General features: G+C 41.6%; 1 protein-coding gene across 3 annotated transcripts; it reads right to left on the bottom strand.

Annotated features, from left to right (window-relative positions):
* Positions 1–830: 830 nt before the first annotated feature.
* On the bottom strand, positions 831–15,568 carry fxyd6l (FXYD domain containing ion transport regulator 6 like). 3 transcript variants are annotated; one of them, XM_063199439.1, is made up of 10 exons: positions 14,995–15,565; positions 10,082–10,141; positions 9,183–9,209; positions 7,446–7,472; positions 6,648–6,677; positions 5,499–5,573; positions 2,822–2,858; positions 2,287–2,315; positions 2,174–2,200; positions 831–1,505 (listed from the first exon to the last, which is right to left on the bottom strand). In XM_063199439.1, the coding sequence occupies exons 2-9, from the start codon at positions 10,134–10,136 to the stop codon at positions 2,196–2,198; spliced, it is 285 nt and encodes a 94-aa protein (XP_063055509.1). In that variant the 5' UTR covers positions 10,137–10,141; positions 14,995–15,565; the 3' UTR covers positions 831–1,505; positions 2,174–2,195. The 3 variants fall into 3 exon arrangements, with proteins under 3 accessions (XP_063055509.1, XP_063055511.1, XP_063055510.1); XM_063199441.1 differs by lacking the exon at positions 6,648–6,677 and having other exon boundaries at positions 14,995–15,568; XM_063199440.1 differs by lacking the exon at positions 9,183–9,209 and having other exon boundaries at positions 14,995–15,568.
* Between the last annotated feature and the right edge of the window lie 7,374 nt (positions 15,569–22,942).

Genomic DNA, 22,942 nt, shown 5'->3' with positions numbered 1-22,942 from the left:
TAGCATATTGATGGAGCACTTCCCAAGAGCAGTTCTCCGGTCGATACCTTGCCAGCCAATGCGGCTATGTCTCGTGCCAGTTTTTGCGAGAGCTATCTGTAACAATAATAGTGAAGCGACGGGCACTTGATGACCTCTGCTGGGTATCAACCCTGCGTCCAGCTGATCAATAACAAAATTAAAGTGTGCTGTTAGGCTATATATAAAAAAGGATAGGACCTATATATAAATAGGCTATAATATGTATAATATTATAAAGGATTGCTGTAGTCACCGCTGCATGTTTGGACAACTTTTGTATTTAGTCATCTGCAGTGGACGGCTGCTGCGCATTTTAAGGCAAGCCTATGGATAAAACAAAATAGGCTTCCCATACAGTTATTTGAAGAATTAATACTTGCCTACATTGTAAATTGATGATAGTAGAATAAGATCACTAATGACGCGAGCACATATAAAACAGTTAGCCTGCGTTAAACATAACAGTGTTGTTGTGACAGCATTCTAGCTTTGTGTATGAAAGAATATGTGCACATAGCCTACAGCCTTTCCTATACTAAGGACCACAGCGGCAAAGTCAGCAGCAGCATAGCCCAACTGTAATCATCAATGCAGCCCTGGAGGAGGAGGAGGAGGGGGAGAGAGAGAGAGAGAGAGAGAGAGAGAGAGAGAGAGAGAGAGAGAGAGAGAGAGAGAGAGAGAGCAATTACAGACGCAGGAGTTAATGTGTGGTGGGGAACCCCGAGGGGAAGCTCCAGCTACAGATAGGGCCTACACTAGCAGAGGAAGATGAGGAAAAAAGACGCAGTCATCTCACACACACATACTGGTTTTCATGTCAACAGTTTGTTTATTTCTTCGTGTAGAATAAAAGCCTTACACAACACAAATATATTTTTTTTTCCTCAGTTTATAAAACCTACAGGCTAGCATAGAAGGCGATCAAGCTCAGCTTATTACATTTCATTTAAAATAGGAAATACTGCATAGGCAAATCATTTTCATAAACAAAAAATTAGGCATGTTAAGACATTTGGATGAATGCAATGGTATGGATAGTGTCTCTCAAAACTGCAGCCAGTAATAATGTACCTTTTTTCTTCTCGTGCTCTGTGTATCAGTGTCTTTTGCAGGTACGCATACAACCATAAAATACGTACATCAGTGAAATAAACACTTTACAGTTACACAAGCAATATCAGTGACTTGATTATGTAAGAAGTCCTGCGTAAACATAATCTCACTATAGGCAGGCCTAAACAGCAGGAAAGCTGTGTAATGCCGGTAGATGGGTGTGTGTGTGTGGGCGGGGGTGTGTGTGTAAATGCAACTTCAGCAAAACTGGTGTAAAGATGTCTGTGGCTTTGTCTCGCTCTATGAAAAAAGACCAGTCTCTGTGTGTCTCTGTCTCTCTCTCTCCATCAGTGGGTCGTGTGGGAAGCCCTCTGCTGGCGCCCTGGAGGCGATGGCTGGCATAGGATAAAGTGGAGCACCAGGGGTCAGACCTGCAGGTATAGTTTCATATGATTCAGATACACAGTTTTCTTGATGAGAAAAAGATGGTTTGTTCAATCCAAAGCAAAAGCCTTTACGCCGTAAAAAAAAAAAACGGGGTCAACAACATTTCAGAGTATATAAATCTACCGTAGATAGAGTATTTTGCAACAATGTGGAGAGTCAAATGTCAAATGTAAAAGTGGAGTCAAATGTCAGTGTCAAATTCTTCCGGTGCACAGTGTAATTTCAACTCTACAGCTCAGATATTTCAGATACAGATATTTACACAATATTGAGTAGAATTAACAGACTGAAGAGTAAAATAAACACTGTTTTTGAGTGGACCAAATGATACCTGAAACAGAGTTCATTTTATTTCTCCTTTATTTAAACAGGGTAGTCACATTGAGGCTGCTGCCTCTTTTTGAGGTCAATAAAGCAAAGTAACATCTGGCCAAGAAAGCAGATCATTTCAACTCTTTAAGAATAATATGAACACTGATATTTTTACAGTGTAGATTTCTTTGATTTGGGCAAGTGTCTACAGAAAAAGGAAAAAGTATGCATCAGCCAAGGAATACCTTGGTCTGTGATTTTTTTCTTTCTTTCAAGACTTGACAGCATTTATTGTATTCAAAGGTACCGATATTTATAATTTCTGTATAAAAGTACTCACCTGTCATGTCCATACATCATGCTTAGCCTGTAAAACATGCTCATTGTTAGTTGCCCATAGTTACACAACACAAGGAGTAGACTAAATAAGGTTTGCAACGCAGTGAGACTTACTCCTCATGATTGCAGACTCTGGGTCAGCCCTGTAAACAACAAAGTAATGCTGGGGTCAAAAACACCAGGTTTCAAGACATACGTATTTGCAACTTCTCTGGGTAGCTGATATTGTTCATTGAAGATGTGAAAAAGATCATGTGTAAGCACTCGTGAACTTAGAATTATAAGGTTCTATCTCCGTTTAGGGTAGTTCTGAGATATTGAGCATCAAAGTTTTTACATCCCAGCTGAGATAGAACGTTTTTTATTTCATTAATAACAATGTAAAATAATACTTTTTTCACAAAAATAACACCACACAGGCATTAATAAGCATGTAATGGGTCAGATTATGTAAAAAACTCAATTTTACCAAAAATGGAGATAGAACCTTATAATTCTCAGCTCACGTACTGCAGACATAAAAAAGATGCTACCGTAGCATATTTCATTTCTTTGTTATTGGTAAAAGAATCTGATAACCTATGCATACAGTAAGTACATGGAACTGGCATACGGTAGATACCATTTCTGAAAGACTGCAGTGACTTACCTTGCTGGTTTAGATGACTTGCATTGGCATTTCCGACCTGCAGGACAGGGAAGGACAGCTTAGTCTTGTAACTTCAACCAAGATCATTCACCACTACAACATGGCTATATTTGGGGTTGCGTTAATTTCATTTGAAGTATGATTGCTATGCTCAGTTCTTCACAAAGATTGTTCAATAATTGAATGCTTTTTTGTTCACCCCTCAATTAAAATGCCATTCCAACTCACACTTTCAGCCCAATCTGGACTTCCCTGGTCTTTCTCTTACTTTTGGCAATGTTTCGTTGTCACTTTTAAATGAATGTTATGACATCGATGATCACAAACTTTGCCACCGCATGCAAGCACAGCTTTTGCACCTTCTGCAGGAATGCAGTCTATTTTAAACTTGGCCTACATCAGGGGCGGGGGACCTATGGTTCGGGGGCCGTTTACGGCCCCTTCGGCTGCCTTATCCAGCCCCTGATGTAATTTTAGTGTCATGCAGTTTCACATGAAATATGACATTTTTTCTGTAAATAAATTTTTGAAATTACATTTGCAATGCAAACAGGTTATATTTCAGGGACCCTAGTGAAGGTGGTGTCTGTTGTTAAGATGTCCGTCTTCAATATAGGTCTAAAGTGTTAGGGGAAATTCTGGTTTGTGTTCATAGTACGGCCCTTGGAGGACTTAAAAAAATTGAAGTGGCCCCTCGAATGAACAAGGGTCCCCGCCTCTGGCCTACATGCACATGCACTGGGGCAGGATGCAAGTGGAAGTACTTGTTGGCCATATGACCTTATGTCTGTCTGCTGCAGTGAGCACCAGCTGAGGCGACCAATCCAGTATCTAGGCTTCATGTAGCCTCCTGGCAGCCTAGGCTTTGCTTTTCTGCAGTACAACATTCATGACTAATTTATGGCCATGGTGTTGATTTCAGAGTCGTGGGGTGACAGGGGTGGGGCCACAAGTCGCCCAGTGGAGCTCAAGAGGGCAAAAGCAGACATGGGTGTTGGGTATCTGTCTTTTCGGGGTTGGAGGGTGGCTGGGAGAGGTGGTTGGGTATCTGTCTGGAAGGAGCTGGCAAGGTTGAGTGGGTGAGCTGGGCTGGGACTGGGCTGGGCTGGGCTGGGGGCGGGTGTTAAAAGTCTCTGGTAGCAGGTTGCCAGGGGTGGGTGGCAAGGGATTTGTGGTGGGTGGTTGGCAGGACTGAGTGGGCTGGGCTGGTGACGTGGCGATTGCTTGAAAGTCTGTGATATCAGGTTAGTGAGGGTGGGTGGTTTCAGGTTGGCAAGGGTGGATGGGTGGTTGGTTGGTTGGTTTGTGGCGTGTTTTTGGCAGGGCTGAGTAGGGTGAGCTGTGTGGGTGCGAGAGGGTTAAGATTAACAGGCAGGATGAGGGGGTACACATGTGGGCAACGACCGAAACCCACTCTACCAGACGCCACCTGAGGAACTCCGAATGAGCATAAGCAGGGGGAAAGTGAGCGGGATAACCACAAAAGTAGATCAATCCAGCTTCAGCACATATATTTAACTCCGCCAAGGAGGTTATGTTTTCGGTCGTGTTGGTTTGTTTGTCTGTCTGTCTGTCACAAGGATAACTCAAAAAAGATGTGAACAGATTTTGATTAAATTTTGTGAAGTTGTTGGAAATGACAAAAGTAACAAGTGATTAATTTTTGGTGGTGACCGGATCACAATCCGGATTCAGGAAAAAAAAAATGTAAGTTATATTACAGGATTTCACAGCGTGTAGGTGTTATGGCTTCAGTTAACCCACGGCATTGGCGGAGGTTTGCACTCTCTGAGTGCTTCAAGTTTGTGTTTGTAAATTAACATTTTGAGCATATTTTAAACTAATTTTGAATAATTTATGCTAACGACAGACTTGCTCATGCTAGCACAGACTGGGGGCGTTTTGAGGGCACTATTCACGTTGTCAATAATAACACTACGCGGCAGTTAAAATAATTCTCTTAGAGCCCAGCATTTTCAGTACAAATCTGGTAAATGAGAAAGTTCAGGGCAGTGAAAACAGTGAAACAGCACTGAAAATGATAGATTCAATCAATCAGAGCTGATTTTTGTTAGTCTGCCTGTATAAGCACACACAGTAGTGTAATGTTAAAATATTACTTTTAAAATGAAATAACTGACTAGTCTACATTCGCCATACTGTAGGAGACGGATATGATATGGATTTGGATATATACTGTAAGTTTGTTCTTATCAGAATGATAACCACTGACTTGTATGGTGTTACTCTCATAATAATGTTGCAATATTGTTAAGTTCTTCCAGTGAACTGAAAAGTTTTCCACATGCGCAACAGTGTGCATGAACAGACTACACTATATACAGTGTAAAATGAACATGTGACAGTCATAACTACGCCCAGCTGCTTGGCGCTTGGTAAAACTTGGTTAATTCACTTTAGCAAAGTAATTAAAATGAATGATTCTGGTTGGCTTTTAGCGACACCAAAACAGGAACTCTCACACTGACGACATGATGGTCATTCGTAAAGCAAAGGGCCCATTCATGAGTTTGTTTTTCCATCTCCTTTCCCAGCCCTACATTTCTGACGTGCTTTAGGGCAGAGAAGCATAAACACGGCGCTCTCGTCAGTAGGGAGGGACTGTTATGTGTGTGTAGCCCCCCCGCCCCCCGCTGCCTGGCCACTCACGACTCACTGAAAATAAGCACAATGCCAAGGATGAAGAGAGTCACCGCGAAGACCAGGCCTCCAATGCGCAGCGACTCGTAGTCTGTCGGACAGCAAGAGAACATTTGGACACTTTAGTTTTAGCTACACAGTCAAACAATGCAGTGTTAATTCAACACTAGTCTGAGAGTAGAGGGTCATATTCAATTTTAGTGATAATTGAACTCTTTGAGTGCTGGATTAAGCCTGTGAAGCCATGATGTAGCCTACATTGTAAACAGTGTTGAATTCAAACCTCCGTGTTAATGCAACACTCAAATGGCTTAATTTATGATTACTCGATTTAGGCCATATATTCTCAGGAGAATGTTGAACTAACACAATTTTTACTATGTAGTTTTCAGTTATCCAACAATTCAACAGCAGTGAGAATGCTGTACGCTAACAGGCTATGTGAATAAATGCAGAGGCTATTGAAATTTAGTTTTTTGTGAGCCAAAAGTGACTGAAGTGACTTATGATCTGTATTATGGACTGTTGGTGTGACAGGCGTGGATACTGCCTGTGATGATTATAATTCCTGCTATACAGTTTGTTAGTCAAAAGAGTCTATTTGTAAGCAACTTAAGGAGTTTTCGAATGCTTAACCTTTCATCCAAACTCGTTGTCTTCAATTCTTGGGTGCATTTCTCTTAATTGAAAAAGAGATATTTATCTCAAAGTGATTTGTTTCTCTGGTTAAACAAAGGTACAAAATAAATAAATAAATAAATAAATAATTCTCAAAACCATAGTTGCTTACTCCGTTAGCTACTTTGTAAGCTTCATTACAATTCCCCACATTGCTAACTGGTTAGGATTCCGAGAAACACAACCATGGTCTTTGATCTGGTCTGATATCTGGAACACTTTTAAAGGAAAGGTGAAAGGTGAAAACTGAAAAAAAAAAAAGGAATTCGCTTACAGCTAGGCTCTTTTGACAGGAACGGGGACGGTTTTATAAGCCAACCCTCTAGGGGGAACGTCACCGAAGGAGTGATTTTTTCCATTGCGACCGACCAGAAAAGCTACATGGAAAAATGTTCCCCCTGTCCCACCACATACAACCCAGATGTTTCCTGGACGGATCTTAAGATCTCGCCTCTGGACAGCAGTCAGGATGCACGCTCCAACTCACCGTAATAAAACGGGCTGTCATAGTCTATGCCTGTGGACAGAGCAAAAGGCATTCCATGAAACTAAATGAGATTAATTCTTAAATTCTTACTCTCTCTCTCTCTTTTTCTCTTTATCTCTCTCTCCCATGCTCACTCTCAAGCACACAGTCACACACACACACACACACACACACACGCACGCACGCACGCACGCACGCACGCACACACACACACACACACACACACACACACACACACACACACTTACAGAGACAAACAGGCTGACACACATGCACATACAGTACACACTACACTGTGTGTGTCTTTCCAACATTTTTTAACAATGTTATACCCACTGGAATGTGTTGACAAGATTAGTACTAAATGTCCCGATGTGAACCCAGTGACAGTACATTCTGTCTATACTAGAGAGAACATACATAACATACAAGTTATTAAAATGAACAAAATAACTCTCATATTTCGGAGGTGTGTTTCCGGATACATGAAAACACATTTGAAGCAATGTAGACTTCAGATTTTTTTTTCGTCCTTTAAACTGACTAACACTTGGCATGAATTCAAATCACATGGGTATCTACAGTATCTTGCAAACAGGGAAGGTAAGACCATGCAAGATTACATTGACAGTTTCCGCATGGTCTGTTAGCACATATGCCATGGGAAACCCTCATGCCTGCCTATTAGTGCTGCTGGGTCTTTGACAAAAGCCAGACTTGGAGCAAGGGAAGGGAAGAAAGAATTTGGCATAGTGAGTTTTGGTTACAATAATGAATGGGGTTTAAAAAACTACTTACCCTCAGAGTCAGCACTCATTGAAGAAGCTGAAAAGAAAATATCCACAATGAATGAATGAACGAACTAATGAATGAATGAATTATCAAAAACAAATGAACAAACATAATAAAAACAGAACTGGCCAAAGTCGCTTGACATTTATCATACCTTATTACATCAGGCACGGTTACAATAACCATTACTTATCTTATGTTAGTACTAGACACAGCATTGCAAACACATAGCAACCTTGCATGAAGTAGTCATCATATGGCTGAAAGGACATGCTCAGAAAACACCATGCCAGTCACTTTCACTGCAGCTGCATTACACTACTGAATGAACAGGGTGCTCGAGGGCTGAAGGTGCCAACAGTCCTGCGCCATCATCCGGGCATGTGGAAAATATACAATAAGCAGAGGTGGCCCACAATGCACTAGAAAAATGCAACTAGACAGGCACTCAGAGAGTGCAGACCTCTGCCAAGGAAGCTGTTGTTTGATACAACATTTGACTATATTACACCCTACTTAGAAACTGGAGTGCCAAAATTCGTCCTATTCCACAATGGTGAAGCATCTTTTAAAAAATTCCTGAATCCAGATCTCGATCCAGATCATCGCCACAATTTAATCACTTGTTCCTTTTGTCATTTCCAACAACTCCACAAAATGTCATCAAAATCCGTGCATAACCTTTTGAGTTATCCTGCTGACAGGCAGACAAACAAACAAACCAACGCGACCGAAAACATAACCTCCTTCTAACAGATAATTTCACTGAGTACCCGCTCTACAGTTACTATAGAGTGCAATAACTTATTTTGCTCTGGTTGGATCAAATTTGTGAGTTTTCTTTTTCGTTTTTTTTTCAGTAAGAACAATATCTATCCACCTCATTAGGTACAATGGAATAACTTGTAAACACTATGTAATATCATGTGGTAGATAATAAGTCACAAAGGAATTGAATGAAAAGATGCTCAGCTCACAAGAACACATTTAAAATGGGAATCTACAACCTGAATATGGAAACAGGAAACGTTGAATTAGACCATACCACAAAATGAATAATGACCACAACTTCAGTGGGCTATTGCTTGTCTTGTTCAGATGGAAATGTACAACAGTGTTATCTCACTGTATCCGCTCCTCACGTCCCGCCCAACATTTCCTTCCTTATTTCACTCAACTACACACAGTACAGGAAGGCAAGAGAAGAACAGACTAGAGGAGCAATGGCACTTTACCTAACAGATGAATGTAACAGCATTGTATACATAGGGTGAGTTCAGGTAAATTGGGCCACTTTTTTGCATATAGGTTAATGGGGGAACATGGCCCAATTTACCTGAATTCCCTAGTTAAGTATGTTTGGCCTATGGGCAGTGTATATGCGATGCTCCCTAAAAGCTACAGCATATAACCTGAAGCAGAGACTATGTTGTCGTTTGAAGGCCAAAATAACATTCCCCATGAGGGCAACTAGTCATTACTCTGAGTATTGTGATACTCCAGCTTTTAAGAGAAGATTAGTTGTTGCCCCACAGCAACAGCTATAGTGACTTACTGAAGTCTTTTTGGATGGGTGCAAGTATTTGACATATGTGTGTGCGACAGCATTTTTGAAGAGGTTAGCCATTTTCAAAACATAACTAGGTGAACGGGTTCAACAGGCAGTGAGTGTCACTTGACGAGGACGTCACACACGCATTCGTTCACATCATCCATCAAGCTGCCATTCCCAGGCTGACTTACCAGGCATTTCCCTGCCAAAAGCTGACCCTGTTTAAACACATAGTACATACACACAGGAAATTGACTACCGGTACAATCCAACTACCTATTAATGTTTTTTTGCAATGGCATGACACAAGTTCCGTTTTGCAAGTATAAACGACTATTGGTTTCAGGCAGAAAACAATAGAAAACCGTGATGTGCATGTTTATGTCTTTGTCAACGGATGCAACTTAAAACTACTCTGAGTGCATTAAATCGAAGGTGTCTGAAAAAGGTCCATTAAGCTAGCGCATACCAAAGTAAAAGCAAGACTGAGTAGAGAAACTAGTACCACAGATTACTCGTGACTAGTGCCCTAAGCAGCCCTCATACCAATACACAAGCCTACAGATGTGTGTAAAATGTGAAGTTTGGGGAAGTTTTTGGTGTCTTTTCAGATCTGTCACTAGGCAGATCCTGAGTGAGATCTACTGGGTCTGTCAATTGAAGATGCACAGAAACATACTTGTCTACTGTACCATGCAGGGTTAAGCTGAGGGTAAAAGGCCACATCTGTTGATTTTAAAGCCTCTTTGTGCCGAGACACTGTTATAACCTTATTGTCCCCAACATGGTAATGACCAAGTCTTAATCTACAATCGCAATCTTGTTAGAATGAAGTTGAGTGTTTTCAGCAGAGTGAATAGGCCCATCGGTGCTACTCTGCATTAAGAGTATACGAAAAACAGATGTAGAGGGCAGTGGTCTGTTCTTTCTCAATTTGACATGGTTCGACAAACCAACGCTGTCACAGAGCTCCGGTTGTTTGGAAGAAAGAAAAAAACAGACTTTGTTTTAGTGTTTTAACTGCCTAGGTCATACTTTGTTATTAAGTGGCAGGGGCTGTTAGTTCAGTCGCAAAATGCGTGTCACTTACCATAAGCAGGCACTAGACATGAGCAGAAAGCAACCACCAGAGACAGGAGATCCATCCTTGCTGCAGACAAACAAGAGAGAGAAAAAAAGAGTGGTGTGTGGTGTTGTGCTCACAGTGGTGTGAGAAACGCTTCTTGGTTGACTTGGACTGTCAGGAATGTTGCACAAACATCTCTATGACATTTTGGACACTTGGCCTACTACTGGACGCTTGCCAAGAAGACAAACGTGCAAAACTATCTCTCAAGTCCTCGGGTGGGGGAGTATATTGTGAGCAAGGACTTGCTGTACTGTTTTAACCCCTTAATGCACGCCGTAGCTCCAGTGGCACGCTGTAGTAGTCATTGAAAAGTTAACTACCATGGCATAGTCCTACAATACTATGACATGACACAGGGCCTTAAGTAATGCACTACGACTTGGTCATTGCCATCCTGGTTACAGCAAAATGTATAACGCTGTGTCTTAATGAGATAAGATTGCATGGCAGACTTAGACAGCAGAAGGCAACAGAACGGTGGGATCCTCTGTGTGCGTGCTGTATCATGAACAAGGGACTTGTCCTGTCACGCCCTTTGAATAGCCCTTAGGGGGTCGTCAACCTATTCTGAGAACCACATGGAAGAAAAGAACTCAAAATGCAGCCATTCCCTTCCGTTTTGTAGGGGTACACAGTAAATTTGCAAGTGTTAATTTTGCAGTGTTAAGGCTTATTGACACTATTGGAGTAATTCCAACACCAAATGGAGTGAGATGCTCTCCAGTGTCAGTGACAAATGAAGTTGTTAAATTGTGTGGAGTTAGAAGTACTCCAGAGAGCCCCCGCCTCCTCGAGGTGATGGAGTTTGTCTGCGCCATTGTATGCCCTAGTACCCGATTAAATCATATACGTCTACATATTAGTAACAGTATTTCCTCCAGATTTAATCATGTACACAATCTTTTTTTTATTATTCCATTTCATTCATTTAACTCAACTTGGTTGGGTTGATCTAAGGTTTGGCTGTGCACACAACATCACACAAAAGATGTGTTGAGTGGAAGAAATAACTTGAGAACTTGTTACACCTTTGCCGGTAACAAGCAGGCCCCTCACAACCAATCTGTCCATCAGCGCCTGGCCAAACCTAATTACTTAGGGCTGGTATATCATGACTCAATTTCTTTGCCACCTGAAAAAAACTCCTAATCAATCTGGTCACATGGTACTCTTGAGCCTGTATATAAACCTGGACTGTCACAGTGCTTTAAATATTTGCCTGCCTGCCTGCCTGCTGGCTGGTCAGCATGGCACAGCATAGCGCTTGTTTACCTGCTTTGCAAGCAAGCTAAAGGCGCTTTTGGCTTATGGCATTTGTTAGCTACATCTTGTGCCTTGCTTTGTGAGCTAGTCAGTAACAGCACATGTTACATTGTTTGCTCCATTGTGCACTTGATGTTTGCAAGCAAGCTAAAGGCGCTTTTGGCTTATGGCATTTGTTAGCTACAGCTTGTGCCTTGCTTTGTGAGCTAGTCAGTAACAGCACATGTTACATTGCTTGCTCCATTGTGCACTTGAAGTAGATGGTACACAGTAAATTTGCCAGTGTTAATTTTGCAGTGTTAAGGCTTATTGACACTATTGGAGTAATTCCAACACCAAATGGAGTGAGATGCTCTCCAGTGTCAGTGACAAATGAAGTTGTTAAATTGTGTGGAGTTAGAAGTACTCCAGAGAGCCCCCGCCTCCTCGAGGTGATGGAGTTTGTCTGCGCCATTGTATGCCCTAGTACCCGATTAAATCATATACGTCTACATATTAGTAACAGTATTTCCTCCAGATTTAATCATGTACACAATCTTTTTTTTATTATTCCATTTCATTCATTTAACTCAACTTGGTTGGGTTGATCTAAGGTTTGGCTGTGCACACAACATCACACAAAAGATGTGTTGAGTGGAAGAAATAACTTGAGAACTTGTTACACCTTTGCCGGTAACAAGCAGGCCCCTCACAACCAATCTGTCCATCAGCGCCTGGCCAAACCTAATTACTTAGGGCTGGTATATCATGACTCAATTGCTTGCACCTGAAAACTCCTAATCAATCTGGTCACATGGTACTCTTGAGCCTGTATATAAACCTGGACTGTCACAGTGCTTTAAATATTTGCCTGCCTGCCTGCCTGCTGGCTGGTCAGCATGGCACAGCATAGCGCTTGTTTACCTGCTTTGCAAGCAAGCTAAAGGCGCTTTTGGCTTATGGCATTTGTTAGCTACATCTTGTGCCTTGCTTTGTGAGCTAGTCAGTAACAGCACATGTTACATTGTTTGCTCCATTGTGCACTTGATGTTTGCAAGCAAGCTAAAGGCGCTTTTGGCTTATGGCATTTGTTAGCTACAGCTTGTGCCTTGCTTTGTGAGCTAGGTCAGTAACAGCACATGTTACATTGCTTGCTCCATTGTGCACTTGAAGTAGATGGTATGGTTATATTTTAAACTTCATTAACGAAAACATTTGGTATTAATCCCAACTAGATTGTGTTCATACATACTCAGCTGAAATTGCTCTCACATTGTGGTGCAGTACAGCATAGACTGATATATATAAAATATAGACATTTTACATGTTTTCAGCAACTTTAAACATTATCTTAAGAGAGCAGTGTGGCAAACTGATGCCAGGCGCAGGGTGTTTCAGTCATGGTGGAGGATGGGAGGTGCTTAATTACCATGATCAGGGTACCTCAACTATGGTGAGAGATAGTGGGGCAGGACCAAAACACATATGTTCCAGGAACCTGCTTAGAACTAAAAAAAATGTTAGTAGGGTGCTCCCCGAAACTGCTTTACTCTTTATAGTGTTAGCTTAACACTATAAATCTAACACCAGTGTTTAACACTGATCTGGAGCAGGACCAAATAGACACTAGAACAGTGTTAATTTTAACTCTTTAAGTGTTATTTTAACACTACACAATTTACTGTGTATTTATATTTTAAACTTCATTAAGGAAAACATTTGGTATTAATCCCCACTAGATTGTGTTCATACATACTCAGCTGAAATTGCTCTCACATTGTGGTGCAGTACAGCATAGACTGATATATAAAATATAGACATTTTACATGTTTTCAGCAACTTTAAACATTATCTTAAGAGAGCAGTGTGGCAAACTGATGCCAGGCGCAGGGTGTTTCAGTCATGGTGGAGGATGGGAGGTGCTTAATTACCATGATCAGGGTACCTCAACTATGGTGAGAGATAGTGGGGCAGGACCAAAACACATATGTTCCAGGAACCTGCTTAGAACTAAAAAAAATGTTAGTAGGGTGCTCCCCGAAACTGCTTTACTCTTTATAGTGTTAGCTTAACACTATAAATCTAACACCAGTGTTTAACACTGATCTGGAGCAGGACCAAATAGACACTAGAACAGTGTTAATTTTAACTCTTTAAGTGTTATTTTAACACTACACAATTTACTGTGTATAGACTGTTCCTCAATAGCCTGGCTATGCCATCCTAAGTACTTCCACCCAACAGTCAGCTTTCGCCCAGGCTAGTTCCTAAAAAGATCTTGTAAGAAATCATCTTGGGTCAGCGCACTATTTTTAACTTGGCACCTTCAGTGGAAGGGCTGGGGTACGGCGGTCCAGAATGGGGTACAGGCCGGAACAGTAGTGGGGTGGAGGAGGTATTGCATTGCATTTGATATTTGGTCAGAGGGTACAGAGAGATACCACCGTGTTTTAGTCTTGAACCCAGTGCTCAGTCATTTCAGGCAGTAGGCCACTGGCTTTGAGAAGCGGGGTATGTAGGCCTACACACATGCCTTGAAGCTCATAGTGCAATTTCATGGGGTTACGTAAAATAGATTAAGTGGATAGGTCCTCGGCTCTCATGGGCATGGAGTTCACATATTGCCAAAAGAGCATTAAACACCATACTCCAATGTCAACCAGGTGTTACCATGTGGTTATGTAACACTTATTATTCAACAACCATACGTAGGCTATATGTTACAGCAAACTTTTAGTCATGCATGGGGTACTTGGAAGGAGAAACCAAAAGGTGTATGCCAGGCAGCTATTGTCACAATTTTTTGGGACCTCTGCAGCAAGTCGACCAAGTATTACTCTTCCTGTGCACACATTTGCCTCCACATTTCTACAGTTTCACTCCCACACTATGTAAGATATCCTTCTAGCCGAGCAGCCTCACATTTCTGAGGCAGAGGGAGTGAGTAGGAACATAAAAACATGATGATTAGATCTGGAAAGTGTTGTCCCCAACAGCTATGTGGCAAACTTGGCACTAGAGTTACACAGAAGCAAATGTTGTTCCCCATCCAGCTACAGTAGAACCAGCATAATGGGCTATGCTTCTCAAGCCTGCAAGTAACACTTGGCGTAAACACCAGCTCTAGGCTAGACTATACTCTGGCCTCTGATTTACATCTTCTGGCGGTGGATGTGTGCTTATAGCTTACCTAAATAGACTACACATACCACAAGGTCCTAACAGTCACTGAATTTATTCTTGGACCCAAACCCCCAACTTATGTGTTGCTTTTTAAAAATTAACATATACATATTTATGCACAACTGCCTCACAAATAGCTGTTTGAACAGGTTTGAGACTTGTTTTAATAATAAAAAATGTCTTTACCATTTCTTATCCATTGAATTTATAGATTTCACTATTTTTTCAAAGTCAACATAGACTACTATCTTCACTTCAAACAATCCATAAGAACCAAGTGAACTCAAATTCTGTTACCAAAAAAGTATATTATGGATTAAAAAGTATTTCTGCAAATCCATTACCAAATTACTATAGCCTGTGATTTGTTGGCCGATAGCAAAATATAGGCTAATGTTAGGCACATGGCCACAACAGAAGAATAAAACAGTGTAGGAAACAGGACTTACCTGGTATTCGAATACAGAAGACAGAACAATAACTCGTCAACCAATTAAATCCAGGAGTTGAGGTATCGGTAATGGTCAACAAAGAAGTTTTAGGTTTGGTAGTACATTTGGTTCACTCTAAATAAACTTGCACTTTACCCGTCCAGAGAAACTGGAACGATCTTGGAATTGCAGATCACTCTCGCAGAAAAATTACTGCTGCAAAACGAGCCTTTGCAAGGCAGCTGCGTTCCAGATGTAAGAAGCACACTACAAGCACGACATAGTTCAGGACACGCCCTCTAGTCAACTTTTTTTCTATCGAAACTTCTCACCAAAGTTAAACGCTATTATGCGATTTCTCTTAAGAGCCCAGCACCTGTTGGATTAGGTTGGTTTATTTACTCTTAATGCGTGAAGTAACCAAATTAGAAAGTGCTGCTCTTCTTCAAATCAAGGACCAGATTACGCACGGCGATAACGTTTCTTTCAAGACGTTATTGTTTGTGCATGTGCGTTCAGTGCGTAGTCACAGAATGAAACGCCGGTAAAAGTTAAATGCTACTGATCCTGTTCGGTCTAGACAAACTTATATGTGACTCGTGGATGAAACTTTAGCATGCTTGGCAACTGAAGCTGGAGCTATATTGAGTGAACTAATGAAGTCATGACGCAGATAAACTCCGCTGATGTTGCATGCCGAGTAAAACGCGCAGCCTGAAGGTTTGCCTGTATAGCCTAATAACAGCTTATTCCATGCCAACGGTCCTAACAGTTCTTTATAATAAACTGTGAAACTCAAACTATTGCTTGAATTCAACGTTGATAACTAAGTAGGCTAATTTGACCTATCTCTGGGAAACACTGCCAAGTTACATTAGCCTATAAGAAATGTCAATAACCATTGATAATAAAGGCTACAAGGCCTTAAGTTGATGTGGGATAAATTAGGCATCTTATCTGTTACATGAATATGTTTTGCTGTGTGATGTAGATCTGTGCTTATATAGGGAAAAATAACTGCCCTTTGTGAAGAAATTCACTAGATGGAGCCATTGTGCTGTAGCCTAATTTGAATGGGGAAATTGCTCAGATTTATCAGACAACAGGGGCAGCTCAGTATAATAGTATAATATAGTAATAATAATAATAATAATAATAATAATAATAATAATAATAATTGTATTTGTATAGCACTGTATCATACAAGGCATGCAACTCAAAGTGCTTAACAAATGGGAAAAAACATCATTGTTAGAGATGGATTTAAAAGGAGAGGTAGAGAGGAGAGGCAGAAATAGCAGGAAGGCAGAGGAAGAAGAGATAGATAGAGATTGTAGAGTCATAAGGTCAACGTAGGTTAGGACCAGGATTCTTAGAGGCGTAAGGTCCATAGTGGCTGGGTCTAGCATAAGTCATAGATAGTCACACTGAATTTGGGCGCTCAGATGCGGCCCCTGGTGGCATCAGGGGTGAGGAAAAACTCCCTTTCGTTTGATTCATAGTTTGTAGGGGGAAAAAGCTCAATGAGGTCTGAGAAAAAAAACCCTATAGCCAGGAAGAAACCTCAGGCAGAGACCAGCGGCCACCTAGGGGAGCCCCCTGCCATGGCTGGTTGTGGACAGTAAGGACGCTGCGACAGCTGGGACAATGTGACGCCTTGGCTGCTAGAATTGGGCAAGGATGAAAAGGTGTGTCTTCAGCTGCTTCTTGAAGGAGTCGACGGAGCTGGCTGATCGGATCTCGATGGGGAGGGCGTTCCATCTCTTGGGCGCATAGCAAACGAACGCAGCGTTGCCAATCTTCTTTTGCGGGGGGGTGGGAGTCCTTAGCAGCTTGGCATCAGTGGACCTGAGAGCTCGAGCAGGGGCATAAAAAGAGAGCATGTCAGAGATGTAACTAGGGGCAAGTCCATTTAATGCTTTAAATACTGTCAGCAGAATCTTAAAGTCAATTCTGTATGAGACAGGCAACCAGTGCAGGTCTGCCAAGACAGGAGTGATGTGCTCTCTCCTTCTGGTTCTTGTTAGGATTCTTGCCGCAGAATTTTGAATGAGTTGCAATTTGTCAATTAACTTTTTGGCAGGCCAGAGATGAGAGCATTACAGTAGTCTAGCCTACTGGTGACAAAGGCATGAATACATTTTCAGCGTCTTGTCGGTGGGCCAAGCCACGCACTTTGTTGACATTTCCAAGGTGGAAAAAAGCAGATTTTGTTATCTTGTTGATGTGAGGCTCAAAGCTCAAATCCGAGTCTATGACCACACCTAGGCTAGTAACCTTATCTTTAATATGCATGCTTAGGTCACCTAGGCTTGAGTGGAGTTTTGCATGTTTTTCCTTAGGGCCAATGAGCAACACTTCAGTTTTATCCTCATTTAATTTTAGGAAGTTACTGTTCATCCAATCTGTGATGGCAGACATGCATTTAGTCAAGGCATGAATGGCAGTGGTTTGGCTAGGCTCAACAGAGATATATAATTGTGTATCATCAGCATAGCTATGAAAATCAACATTGTGCTCTCTGATGATGGAGCCCAGGGGCAACATATAGAGAGAGAAGAGGAGAGGGCCCAAGCAACTACCCTGAGCAACTCCAAAAGGCACATCATACTTGTTGGAGACGTATTCTCCAATGGTGACAAAAAACTGCCTTCCTGTAAAATACAGTCCCAGGAAAAAGTTTGTACACCCTTTGAAATTTCTTACATTTCTGTCAAAATTGGTCATAAAACATGGTCTGATCTTACTGGAAATCACAAGAAGGAACAACCAGAGTCTGCTTTAACTAATTCAACCCAAACATTTACAAGTTTTCATATTTTCATTGGCCATACGATGTAAACATTCACAGGACAGCAAGGCATAAGTAAGTACACCCTTGCATTCAATAGGTTTTAACCCTAAGTTAGTCGCAATAACCTCAACCAGATGTTTCCTGTAGTTGCAGATCAGATTAACAAAACAATCTGGATGTGTCTTGTCTCCCTCTTCTTTAGAAAATTGCCCTTCTTCAGCAAGGTTTTTGGGATATCTGGAGTGAATTCTTTCTTGACTTCATGCCATATCATCTCAAATGTTTTTTGTCAGAGCTTTGACTGGGCTATTCCAGAATGTGTATTTCATTCTTATGAAGCAATTCAAAAGTCAATTGCCTCTAAAATATGGGTTGTTGTCCCATTTCAGCACCCATCCTCTTGTGTGCCTCAACTGTGTGACAGACTACCTCACATTTTTTCTGTAAAATATCTCAATAAACTTCTGAGTTCATTGTTCCACTGATAATAGCTAACTGACAAGGGCCTGAAGCAGCAAGGTAGCCGCATATAATGAAGCTCCCGCCACCATACTCAAAAGTGGAGATGATGTTTTGGTGAAGGTGTGGTTCTCCAGTTCTCCTCCAAACATGATACTATGTGTTCCTCTGAAAAATTCAATTTTGGTTTCAACGTTGGTCTACAGAATATTTAGCAGTAATTTTATGAAGCATATAAATGCTTTTTCGCAAACCTCAAAGGTGCAGCAATATTTTTTTTGGACAGAAACCCCATTAATTTTAGATTGGCAGAATGAACCCCATTTTTAGCTATTCTTGGTTACATCTCCACTTCTGAGTATGGTGGCAGGAGCATCATTATATGTGGCTACCTTGCTGCCTCAGGCCCTTGAAAGTTTGCTATTATCAGTGGAGCAATGAACTCAAGTTTATTGTGATATTTTACAGAAAAAAACGTTAGGAAGTCTGTCACACAGTTGAAGCACACAAGAGGATGGGTGCTGAAATGTGACAACAACCCATACTTAAGAAGCAAATCGACATTAGAATGGCTTCATAACAATGAAATACACATTCTGGAATAGCCCAGTCAAAGCCCTGACTAAAAACAATTGAGATTATATGGCATGAAGTCAATAAAGCTATGCACTCCAGACATTCCAGAAACCTTGCTGACGAGAGCCAGTTCTCTAAAGAAGAGGGAGACAAGATACATCCAGATTGTTTTGTTAATCTGATCTGCAACTACAGGACAGTCTGGTTGAGGATATTGCAACTAACTGAGGGTTAAAACCTATTTAATGCAAGGGTGTACTTACTTATGCCTTGCTCTCCTGTGAATGTTATAGCCTTATGGCCAATAAAAATATGATAACATCTTAATGTTTGTGTGGAATTAGTTAAAGCAGACTCTGATTGTTCCTTCTTGAGATTTCCGGGAAGATCAGACCATGTTTTATGATCTATTTTGACTGAAATGTAAGAAATTTCAAAGGGTGTACAAACTTTTTCCTGGGACTGTATGTTTTGAACCACTCTAAGACGTGGCTGGACAGTCCTTCCCAAGATTCAAGGGGGTCAATTAGTATGTTATGGTCTATCGTGTCAAAAGCTGCACTGAGGTCAAGGAGGATAAGTGCTGAAACTTTGTTAGCAGCAGTGCTGAGCCTAAGATCACTTATTATTTTGGTTACTGCTGTTTCAGTGCTATGATTGGCTCTAAAGCCTGATTGGAATTTTTCCAAGATATCATTCTCAGCCAGGTGTTGATTAAGCTGTTTAAATACAACTTTTTCTAGTACCTTGCACATAAAGGGGAGGTTTGATATAGGTCTGTAGTTGTTTAAAGAATTCTGATCTAAATTAGTCTTTTTGAGCAGTGGCTTTACCATGGCTGTTTTGAATGAGCTTGGGAAAATGCCCGTAAGAATGGAGGTGTTAACAATTTGCAGTAAAGGTGCTGCTAAGCAACCGAGTATGTTTTTTAGCAGATATGTTGAAATAGCGTCAAGGCTGCAGGTAGACTGCTTACTTTCCCTGACTATTTTACAGAGGTCGTCCTCTGTAATTGGACTACAATTTTGGAAGCTCTCAGGTCTCCTTGGGGGGGTTTGCCAAGTCTGGTATTATCACTTGGAAATGTGATATGGATGCACAACATGACTCTGACTAATACACACCACCTCTGACGATATCTGATCAATTCAATGCACACTGTCTAAACATTTCAGATCACCCAATGAGAGAGAGAGAGTTTTTGGTCGCTCTAGGCCTACATGATGTAATTCCTTTAGTTAGCTACAGGCCTGGCTGCATTCAATGGGATTACCATCCTGTCATTATCATCGAATGCCCTTAAAGGGACACTGTGCAGGAAATGGACAGAAAAGGTACTGCAACTATGCCGCTTATTGAAATAGGGCTGCCTATTGCCAAATTTGATCTTTACATGGAAGTTTACTAAGTATTAAACACATATTTTTTAATATGGTCCAAGTACAGTCATTTTTGCAGACAAAAATAGCTATTTTTGGAAATTCAAAATGGCGGAACATGGAGAAGATCCCCCTTTTCATGTATGGAAAGTGCAATTTTTGCAGTCATAATGAATACTAAGAATTTGATGCTGGTGGTAAGTATTCATGAAAAAGGTAACATTAGTGAATGGGCAGCATGAATTCTGGAAATAAACAACTAAAAATCTCACACAGTGTCCCTTTAATGCTTTGCTTGAGTTGCTGAGAAGTGAGAATGAAGTGAAAGCCCTAGGAACCCATTGTCATTGTGACACAGTGCTCACTGCACACAACAAAATTGCGTTTAGACCTCACCAACCCAACGGAACAGTGTGGCAGGATGGTACCATGCTTAGTCATGGAGGCAGATGGGGGAGAATGCCAGTTAATTACCGCACCTGTGGCCATTTTGGCTTTAGGTGCATCATGGTACCAAAAGATGTCGGATTCATTGTGGCAGAAAAGTTGTAACATATACAGCAAATGAGTTTAAACAATTATAATTGGACAAATACAAAGCACACATATGTCTGTGCGTGCCAATGTTTCCTATAAACATCAAGATTTTCTTTTTTTGTATTGTAGTTGCAGAGTATTGTTTTTAGGGGAAACTGTAAGGTGCTCGATCGCAATTACAGTCATTCTATACTCACATTCTCACCTTCAGTCTATCACTGAACATAGTTTTCTGCCTCAAGAACACACCGTGTGGGACATTAGCATGGTCAATATAGTAAAAAAAATGCTCAATGACAACTTCCAGCATCATTTTTACAGGCATGTCCTCCTGACCTCCCATGGTGAACATCACATTTCATTCATCACCCACCAGAGCTTCATACACAACTTCCACACCTGGACTTTGGTGTGAAAAACAGCCAGGGACGCCGACAGGGGGGGACAAAGGGGTCTTGTGTCTCGGGCCTAGGGAGATGGGGGGCCCATCATTGGATCCACATTACATCGTATGTATTGGGTTTGGGGCCCCTTCATGTGTCTTTGTCCCGGGCCCAGCCAAAGCTGTCAGCGGCCCTGGATACAGCACCAAGGTGGTGAAGGCTGGCCAGACAGCGGTGTGGTGCATGTGGCTCACCTGTCTCTGCCGCCAGAAATAGTCTCTGACGTCAGGGCCATGGGACTAGCAGGTGTGCGTACCCTTGGTAGTCACGGAGTCCAGACGGGGCTCCTGATCTCCACTGCATCAGCTGCAGGTCTCAAGGACAACAAAGGGCAAGGGATGGAGGGAGCGAGAGGAGAGGAGGAGAAGGGAAGGAGGGGAGGGGTGGGGTGGGGTGCTGTGAAGCGGGGGGATAAAAGGCATGCTGCAACATGGTGTCACTGCTCTGCTAATTTTCTTTTTTAATGGGATCGGTTTGGCTCATTTACACAAACCTGTTCGTGTGTATAGAGACACATTCATTTGCAAAATTGAACAAAATGAGGCTGTGCTATGCACACAAACGCATGCACACATGCACACACACACACACACGCACACAAGCATACACACACACACACAGAGAGACACACAGACACACACACACACACCAGTAGAAGCCGCTCAGCATCATCTCTCTGCTCCCTCTGGTTTTCTCCTCGGTTAGAAAGTTTATGGAAATTCACTTGTTTCATAATTGTGGCGGTGGGGAAACGTCAGATGTGATTGCGATACATGGAAGCGATGACCTGAAGTAATGGGCGTTGGTTGCGCAACACGCTGGCCTGTGATGCTGAGGCAATCTGCTGCCTGCACACAGAGTAAAATGAAATCTCTCAAGCCCTTATTGAGTTCCCAACTGGTGAGCAAAGAGTGGTGAATGGAAAAGTAGACAAAAACGCATTCATGCTTTAGGATTTGCAGGTCTGTGTTATAATTACTAGCATTTTTATATTGAAGTATCTCCTCAAAGGCATTAGTTGGTGAGCTAGTGTATATTTTGATAACACTTTAGTTTAGGGATACATTTATTAGCACTAATACATACAATGTCCCTGTATAAGTAACTTGTAAGGTATGTACAAAGCAAAATCAAACATTTGTTAGGCATGTATTCACAAATGTCTTGTTCATGCACAATAAGGGATTTATTACCAATTTAACCTTAGTAAGGACCTAGTAGGCCTTAGCGTTTGCTTAGTACATGCCTTACAAGTTACTTATGCAGGTATTAACATTGTATGTATTAGTCCTAATATATGTATCCCTAAAATAAAGTGTTACCTATATTTTAAGTAGCCACTGTTGACATTAAACATAGGGAAATACGGGGAAACACCGGTCCCAAGGTTCATTCTCCTTTTCATCTGTCCAAATATGTGAAAGTCATTTTAGCAGATCTGTGAATCTCTATATTTAAAAGTAGCATGTCTGGGGTGCTGTTGCGCACCGCGCATCGTGCATGGGCTACATACAGTACATAACCCATGGGGACAGGGGCGTAAAGTATACCCCCGCAGCCCCCGCGAGGCAGGGGCGGGGGGCATACGAGGCAGGGGGCCCACATGGGCCCTTGACTTGAAGAAACAGGCCACCTCCACATGATATTAGGCCCTCTTTTTTCGTTCGGGGGCCCATTCTTGGTACACTGTAAAAAAAAAATAGTTGAGACTATTTAAAAAAACAGGGCAACCTTCTGCATTTAGAATTTTAGGTTTAGCCAACAATGTTTCCATGATA

Source organism: Engraulis encrasicolus, chromosome 5 (assembly GCF_034702125.1).
Source record: "Engraulis encrasicolus isolate BLACKSEA-1 chromosome 5, IST_EnEncr_1.0, whole genome shotgun sequence".
NCBI lineage: Eukaryota > Metazoa > Chordata > Actinopteri > Clupeiformes > Engraulidae > Engraulis > Engraulis encrasicolus.
The sequence above is the reverse complement of the archived record's forward strand: the minus strand, read 5'-3'. Positions and strand labels throughout refer to the sequence as shown.

Excerpts from the sequence above, each read along its gene's own strand:
- fxyd6l (XM_063199439.1), bottom strand. The coding sequence starts at position 10,136 with ATGGATCTCCTGTCTCTGGTGGTTGCTTTCTGCTCATGTCTAGTGCCT. Across the intron at positions 7,473-9,182 it reads TTTTGGCAGGGAAATGCCTG|CTTCTTCAATGAGTGCTGAC; the intron begins GTAAGTCAGCCT and ends TTTTCTTTTCAG. Across the intron at positions 2,316-2,821 it reads AAGTCATCTAAACCAGCAAG|GGCTGACCCAGAGTCTGCAA; the intron begins GTAAGTCACTGC and ends TGTTGTTTACAG.